The 8,959-nt window shown below is 36.6% G+C and overlaps 1 protein-coding gene across 1 annotated transcript in view; it reads right to left on the reverse strand.

Moving 5' to 3' along the window:
- The window catches only part of COBLL1 (cordon-bleu WH2 repeat protein-like 1), a 35,224-nt gene that overhangs the window by 22,416 nt on the left and 3,849 nt on the right, over positions 1-8,959 (reverse strand). The window contains exons 3-7 of the mRNA XM_010142759.1: positions 4,859-5,060; positions 3,984-4,212; positions 2,269-2,307; positions 1,287-1,381; positions 920-1,159 (exon numbers count right to left, since the gene is read on the reverse strand). Of these exons, the coding sequence (XP_010141061.1) occupies positions 920-1,159; positions 1,287-1,381; positions 2,269-2,307; positions 3,984-4,212; positions 4,859-5,060 (805 nt within the window). The remainder of the gene's footprint in view (positions 1-919; positions 1,160-1,286; positions 1,382-2,268; positions 2,308-3,983; positions 4,213-4,858; positions 5,061-8,959) is intronic.

Below are 8,959 nucleotides of genomic sequence, written 5' to 3' on the forward strand. Positions count from 1 at the left end.
CAGGACACAATACACAAATTCTGAACTTCTGTTAAACAGTGCTCTCTTGTGGTTCTGTGCATCAATGAAAGAGTAAATCATTGCATAAAGATAAAGGAAGACACAGTTTGAAATTTATTGTCTCCGAGTCTAACACAAAATTAGCCCCTCAAACTTGCATTTCACTGAGTTCTGTATTTTATTTGTCTAGCACGCCAGTAACCTCATTTATTAAAGATCATCTTTAGATTCTGTATTTAAGGCAAAGTATAAAATAAAACCCAACAATTTTAGCCTTAATCTTTAACTGGAATTCACTATGTGCAATACTAGAATAATACTTAATGCATCAATTTTCCCAAATTCTGCTGGCAGAATTTCTGCGTTGCATGGGATGTATAGTTTTCCTAAATATGTAATCCACATCTCATCGCTTCAGTTAAATAATTCTCCACTTAATTAAAATAAAAACCTTACTTTAACTTGCTGGGAGCACAAGAATGGTAAGACTACTTCCCAAGATTTCCACTTTTTTCTAGTAATGGAAAGAACAAACTACTTGTTATCACATGTAACTAAAACATCAAAAATGACTGGAGATATCAAAACATCAGTTACTAGATATGAAAAAGTGAGACAATGTTCTAGCACTTAAATATCTAAACTATTCATCTAAAAGAACAGAAAGGTGCTCACAATACCACCTTATGCAAGAAGCTGGTTTTATCTTTTGAAAACACAGCAGCTACTGTGGATACAGGATGTAAAGTTTAAAAGGAATGTAGCTTTCAGTTTCTGTAGTTATTTTCAAACTAAAATATTTAAACACAAGTACTACACTTTTATTTCCCATTTATTTCAAGCTGCAGCAGATACTAACAGGGTTATCAGGATTATTATATCTAAATTTCTTAAGTGAAGTGAAGCAAATGTAACTAACCTGTTCGATCCTATCCAGGCTGTTAGATTTCACAGTACCAGATGCCGGTCTGACTTGGGCTTGTGCAAGTTCCTGGGGAGCACTCTGAGAATTTGGCATAGGCGGTAAAGGAGCTCTCCGTTTCTTTGGCATTTCAGATGGCAGAGTGTTTGAATCATACTGCTTGCTAACAGTGTTAGATCTCATAATAGGTGTTGGCCTTGGTTTGCTCATCAATGGAGTTGCTGGGGCACTGGCAGCCTTGGGGTGCAGGAGGAAGGAAAAAAATATCCAAATTATTTATAATTTCTGTAAAACAATCAACAGTATTGATTGCTCAATACAAACATGTTTCTAGAAGCTTTGCTTATACAAAGTTACACCTTACTTGTTCTCTTTTCTTCTTGCTTCGTTGAAAAAAGCTGAAAAATCCTTTGTTTTCCTTCTCTTTCAGAACATCTAAGTTTTCAGATTGGTAGGAGTCTAAAATAGAACACAGTAGTTCTAGATGTTATTTAATGCACAGATTACCTTCTTACTATTTCCCTGTCTGCCATAAGCCTCCTGGAAGGATATACATAATGCATTGGAAATCACCTATATTAATAGTTCTTCCTAAACATTGCAAAATGAACAGTTTCCTACCATCCATGTTCTTCCTGTCTTTCTCAGAACTCAGAATAGATGAGTTTCAGCTGCTATTAATACCCCTAGCACTTAATCCAGCCCATCCCACTTGTTACATGTTATGGTTCATATCACAAAGGCTGTAAAAAGGAAAAGCGAGCATCAGCCTCTCCAGCTCTCAATTCCTAACAGTCTAAATTCATGACGAAGTGTGAACTGGGACAAGTCAGGCACAAGCCTGCACATGGCAGGACTATGGCGGAAGACTACTGAAGCACCGGATAGGTGCTGCACATGTAACTGCATGCCAGTCGTCGTAAAGATAGCAGAGTCCATTCTGCTATCTTGCAGAATTTATCCTCCTTATGCTGTCTTATTCATGAAGACTATTAGTAGATCTAAAGGTTGTCTCTTTTTAATTTTTACCAGATTTAACTTTCTTAAAGGAATCCCACTGAATGCAAATGCAATGAGCGACAGAAATCAGCAAGGCCATTACAGGCTCCTGGCACAACTATCCATATAAACATGACTGTAAATTTAAACAATCAATCTAGGGTAAAACTACACAGAAATACTTTACATATAGCTTGGTATATCCATTTCTGTATTATCTTTTTAAATGTGCCTTTATGATAGGACAGATAATTACTCATGTCACAGTTAAGCAGATGTTATAATAGGAGCAGAAGGTAATGTCATGTAAGCACTAGAGTTTCACCGCCTATTTCAGTAAATCGTACCTTGCAAAGATGGTAAATTTAAATCAACTGGTGATGTAGCTACAGAAAGACAAAAGAAAGACAGAAAATGTGAATCTGAATCAAGGATGCAGTTAAAAGTCACAAACACAGAAAGCCAAGCTGAATCTTCAACATTAGAGAAAAAGTAACCGGGCACTTTCCTGACGTAAAAGGATATGTATCTTTACTATCTAATCCTATAAGCCATTTAAGAACTTGAGTCTGAAGACATGCAACACAGACTGGAATCTTTCAAATAAGGAAAAAGGCTCCACGTATATTTCTGAAGGAAAGAGGAAAATCAGTATGTATACTAGTTTGCTCTGTAAGTTCTGGATTATCAGGCAGTCCAAACTTGGAAAACAAGGAGGAACGTAACATTAATATATAAACTGAATAAAACAGAATTTGAATCTAATTTCTATTAAGTAAAGGGTACATCTCACCATTTACTTTCATAATGAAAGCTGAAAATTCAGAGCTTTGAAGCTGGCTGCAAAATTGAAATGCTGAACTACTTTGAATCAAGAGAACTGAAGTTCATCTAAATTTCCTAGCAGAGCACTGCTGTGTAGAAAGCATATAAGCCCTCATATTCTTGGCTGTTGATTCAAATGAAGCACATGTCATCCTGTGCAAAAGGCAGCTCTGACAGCCTGTACTGAAAGCAGCAGCCAGACAACAAACAAAGACAATGCACTAAGGGCACATGTAGTCAAAGTAATGTTTAAGCAAGTTAAAATGTTTTACTTTCCAGTGGAGAAGAGAAAGATATTTCATATTTGTGTTCTCTATGAGAAAAGGGCATATTTTCCAAATCTGTCATTTTCCTATTGGTCAAGATAACAGGCCTTTGGGAAGTAACTGAGAGAGCTCTTGAAACTGTAGCCACCAAACAATAAGGTTACTGTATTCAGCTAGAAGAGGGGAAAAGACACAAACAGAAAATGAAAGAGAAACTCCCAAGTTTTAGAGCACAAATAAAATCAAGCAAATAGAACAATGGTCAAGAACAAGAGTAACCTGCATTCTATATTGAGGTAAAATTTCCTGTGAGAAATGCCTGAAATAGAACAAACCACACTGCACAGAATTTTTAATCACAGTATAATAAACCCTTCATGAAAAAGATAGGATTACAGCTGAAGTTAAACCCAGGCATAGGAGTGTCCGTGCAAATGCAAGGAAGTTAGTTCATTGTGTCCCTGGTTGACAATAAAAACGAGAACTAATATTCCTTCACAACCTATAAAATTTGCAAACAGCACTCAGAAGTATAAAAGAACAGCATCAGAATATTGTAACACTTTGTATTTCAAATAATCTAAAACTAAATTTCTCTAGAGTTTCTGTTCTTTTCAGCTCATCATGATCCTACATCTTTTCTATGAGCTAAAGGAAATAGTATTGATGGTCTTTTGGGGGAAACAGTGGGGGGGGAAAAGGGGAGGGGTTGCTTTTAAGTGATGATTTGTACTTAGCCATCTTTGCTGGTATCTAGCAGTTTGTTAGAAAATAAAGCCTTTATCTAGCATTTCTCAAACGTAAATACAGGTAAACTTGTCCCAGTTTCAATTTTGTGGAAGACTAATGAAATATATACTTAACAGCTAGAAATTAATTTCTCCGAACATAAAAAACCCAACAAAATGTACGCATTATTGAAACAAAGTAATTATCTTCTCTATAACTGCAATTTACAAAAGTTATCTTACCTCGACTGATATCCATGGCATATAATTCTCTTAGCCCAAGGTCATTAAGAGATTTTGTCACATCAAGGGGTTCTTGAGACTGGTAATTCTTCAACAGCAGAGTGCGTGAAGGATCAAACTCACATTTACTAGAGATAATTGGTATGAGTTCTTGAAGGGGTGAATGTGGACTAACTCTTACTACCGTCTTCTGTGTCCTCTTGTAATTTATCACTACCCTTACTGTTTGCTAAAGAGAAAAGAATTCCAATAAATACCAGCACAAATTCTGAAACAACTGGCATTTTTACACCAGCCTTACAGTAATCACAGAAGTTCCCCTTATGGACAACTTCCCCAATGTTATAGATTCAGAAACATTACAAGCAGAAACCAAGAACTAAGATGGAAGGGAAAGCTTTAGGCAACATCCAGAAGTTGCTTTAGTACTTCCAAAAGCTCCTGCCTTCTTAAGGGCATATAAAAAAAGCCCAGTAACATCGCAGTTTATATTAAAGGAAAATGAACGTACAATTGGAAGGGCATATAAATCACAGTATGACAGATGGTCCAATTTGTTGATTTTCAGTTTGTCATAGGTGTATTCAACCATACTTCAAGTGCAGAGTTTGTCAAAAGGACAGTAAGGCACGGGATTTCAAATAATATTGTAATATTTCCTTCTTTACTCAGCAAAGATGTTTGCTGAAACAAATTGAGATATATTTTACTTAAGAGAGGTTATCAAGAACATGAAGCCAAGCATTTCACAGGGGGGCATGGTGAGAGGATGAGAGACAAGAGGAAAAGCTGAAACAAAAGCTGAGCTGCCAACTCAACTTGTAAAATACAAGAGTGATTCTGATTTCTCAATATACTTTAATTTTAATTCTCACCTCTGGTATAACTGGAGCAGGTTTCTTCTTATCCATTTGTTTTGGCTTTACTATCACCTTTTCCACTTCAAGCATTCCCACTGGTGTGTTGGGTTTGAATCTTATCTGGCTATTTTCTGCTGATACCAACTCTATAGTATAACTTGATGGATTTAAATGATACTGTGCACAGAGAAAGATCAGCAAGTCCATCATGGGCTTTCTGTAAAAGACAAATGGAACTGTCACAACTGATCGCAATTACGCAGGCTACAGCAAAAAGTGCTGCTAAACATCTAACCCAAGTCATCCTTTCTCTTCCATGATTAATAATTACTGCCAGGTACCAACTTTAAGTATCTTCAACACAATAAAAAAAACCAACCACCAAACCAAATAAAGGCCAACCCAAAAAAAGCACCATTAGAAAGAAAATAAAACCAGCTTGCACAAAAATATGTCAAGTGCTTGAGCAAAAGGGGAAATTTTTGCTTGTGTAAAGCGATGCTTTTCCTGAGGTCAGCAAGAACACGTGGATTAGCCACCTCATTTGACATTTAATGGGAACTGTAGCAGAGGTGATAAATGCCCTAGTATTCATTAAAAACAGAGTCCTTCCAAAGCTTGGAATTTTTATATCCATTCTGAGGTTACGAGGGACTTTATTTTCAGAAATTCTGAGCAGAAGCCATTTGGAGGAAGCAGAAGAAATGAAGTTTGAGGAAGTTGCCTTTTAATGAGGTGTTGCATTAGGGATTCCAAAATGAGAACCAGGTGTCTAATACAGACAGGGAGAAAGAAATTAAATGACAATGTAGTAGTTCAATGCAATTTCTTGAGGAGCTCTGTGTGATGCAACAGATGTCCTTTTCACAATGAAGTATGGCATAACAAATTTTTCGTATGTAGTCACTAACTGTATGTCGTTTTTCTTTCAGTGCTCAATGAAGAACATACAGAACAAAGTATTAAGATAGGCTAAACTTTCCCAGTTGCTACCGGAGTAAATTTATTAAAGCTGTACTTTAAAAGAACTGTCATGGAAGTTTAAATAGACAAAAGGTAAGGAGAGGATTCTAACTTCGCATGTTACAGCAATCCAGGTCACTGGAACTGGTCATTCCTCAAGAATTTTTAGAGTTGGGTAATCCTCTATAAGGAGCATTTCATTTTGACACCCTCTGCATCTCTCAGTTACCGCTACGAACAGGGAAATCTACCACCTGCTCTGTCTCACAAGGTTATTACGAAAATAATTTAAAAGTCTGTAAAGCAATCAAATGCTATATAGAAAAGAACACTGAAGTGTCTAAGAGAATTAATACCGGTTTGGTTGGTATGGCTTTATATGAGAAATCTTAAATTCTAGATGTAATCTCATAACAGATGCAAGTATTCTGGTAGCACAGCCAAATGTAGAAATAAAGAGCTTCTACACAGAGCCATCAAGCTAAGAAGAATTTGTGAGACTGTGAATACATTTATTAAATAGGAAGTTAAAACAGACTTTTAAAATAATATGGTTCTGTAAAAAGAATTACAAATTACCTAGTGTTAGAAATGAGTGTGAATACTGTTTTTACCACCACCACCCTTAAACCTAGAATGTCAAACCTGTTTTCACTTGGTTTTAATGAACAAGTGTTCCTTAAACTGTCTTCTGATTTCTAGAAGCAGGGCTGAACTCTGATGTACATGCTGCACTTCAAGGAGATAGAAATAGTTTGAGAGTTGACAGAAATAGTTACTGCAGACTTTTTTTTTGTTCCCTCCGAAGTAAGTGTCTGCCTGCTTAAGTGGCAGGAGAGTACTTGCCTCAGGAGACAAAGGCAGGAGGAACAATAAAACCAAAAAACATACAGAGATGATGCTCCATGGTATCAAAAAATAGCTATCAGATGGTCTGAAGAGGTATAGAAGAATGTAAAATACTCCTGTGACTTCATATAGATGACATATATCATCCTGAGGAATACACTGAGAAATGCACTGAGCATGGCAGAAAAGAGAAAACTTTCTCCCTTTTCTCATAGCTAAACCAGAGTGTTTATTTCAATTCTCCTCTTGTATATATTACAACCTCCTTCAATTAGGAGAAAGAAGGAGGATCTACTCTATGTCTTGTACCTCTTGTACATAATAGAACAAGTACATCCATCTCACTCTAATAAGAAAAGAGCTACAAATGCAGATCATGTTATTCTCCTGTTTCACTGGGGTCAGGGCAGGAGAGGAGGGATCCAGAGGAGACAGCAGACACTACTTCTGTGGTGACCTTTCTGGTTACCAGCCTATCCAATAAATTACCCATTACTTTATTTCTGGTGCATTTTTATACACTAACTAACTTGAAAAGCTGCCCTTTCTCTGGCCTTCAGTTGTTGAAGAAGGCTAAGAACACTGAAGATCACCAGGATAAGAGTTCACAAGCAAAGATCTTAAAAAGCCATCCTATGGAAATGTACCACTGTGACAGGGACAAGCCCTCGTGTCAATCAGAGTCACAAGAAGTGACAGAATAAGTGAGAAACATAGCTGCTCACAAACAGAGAAGTACATGCAAATTAGTACATTAGAAAAGGGATTCGGTGCAATCTGCTTTCCATTGGTACTTCCAGAAATGACCTGCTTAACTGGGCGATGCTCAACTAAGTCTCCCCCTCCACCGGAAGCCAAGATACCTTCAACAACTGCTGTAGGCAGATATTCCTACAGTGATACAAAAAGCAATCTTTTTTTGTAATCACATTCCTCCAGAACTTGTAAAACTATTTTGCTAAAGCCTTCAAGGATTGCAGGCAGAGAAATATGTATATCACAGTAAATGTAAGAGCTTCCATAATTAATATTTAGTAAAAATCCAAGAAGTAACCATCAGCTGTCTCACAGTATTGCCCTCCAATTTTAGTAAAATCTTTATTTGCAACTTATCTTCACTGTATTAATTAGTTTCTGGAAATCTCTGACCATATATTTATTTACATATTCCTACACCCCCTCACCTCTGGTTATTCCCACCTGGCTAAATAACAATAAAAAGTGGCCAATAGCAGCTTCTCATTACATCCCATAACTGATAGTTAAACAATGAACCCTCACCTAGTATTTACATTACGTTTGTAGCCAGTGAAAGGTGTCGCTTCAGATACTGGGCCAAGCATTTAAAGTTAAAAATGCATCAAATTCTTATACTCCTCTCCAAAAACAAGGGCTAGAAACTTGGTACTTAAACTTGAGATTCTTACACAATCAAACTTTAGGAACACGGTCTTCCCATCGTGACACTCACAGTAAGCGCCAGTGAACAAACAGAAGTTGGTCAGTAACCATCAAAATAATTCCTAGGTAAGGATAGAATCAAAAAGGAAAAGGAAAAAGAAAAGCAGAAACCCCCACACAGTTTGACTTTCTGTAGACCTCTGATTAATAAGCCCATGGCTTCACGGCCTTCCTTGCAAAAATATTTACTAATCCTACTCTCCAAAAAGACATTTGTGTTCAGGGAGAACAACAACAAAAAAAAAAATAAAAAAAGAACAAAAAACCCCAAACAAACCAGAACTTGTTACTAACAAATGTTAAGTACAATAGGTTTTGAAAAGTAGGGCAACATCACAAAGCTTGTTATTCACTAGCTAGCTATACAGAGCAAACCAACAGTTTCTTAAGAGTACTCTAATGACTGAAAATACTCAAGACTGGATCAAATGGAAACTCACAAAGGACTCTAAGAAAACAAATTCAGCAAAGCTAAGGTCTCTTTAAAAGGCATCTGAAACTGAAGCCCTAAACATGCTACCCTGCAAAACTACCCGACACACCATTTCCAAATAAAATGTGAGTCACTACTGTACCGGCCCTTGAAACGTCTGTGTTAATTTACTGACACACACAACTGAAACTAATTACTCAATTAAGAAAACTTTCTTAAACTCTGCATTTCTTCCACGTGGGAAAACAAAAAACTCACTTTAAAAGATCCGGCTGCTAAATAAAATAGTTCAAGTTATTTTTTTTTCTTCTTTGGCTACAGAAAAATCTTCAGTCCTATGCTGTATATGGAACTAATGGAGAAGATTCAGAAACTTCACTCTGATAAACATTCCAATAAAAAAAAAAAAA

The sequence above is a fragment of the Buceros rhinoceros genome, unplaced genomic scaffold, assembly GCF_000710305.1.
Source record: "Buceros rhinoceros silvestris isolate BGI_N320 unplaced genomic scaffold, ASM71030v1 scaffold9149, whole genome shotgun sequence".
Lineage (NCBI taxonomy): Eukaryota > Metazoa > Chordata > Aves > Bucerotiformes > Bucerotidae > Buceros > Buceros rhinoceros.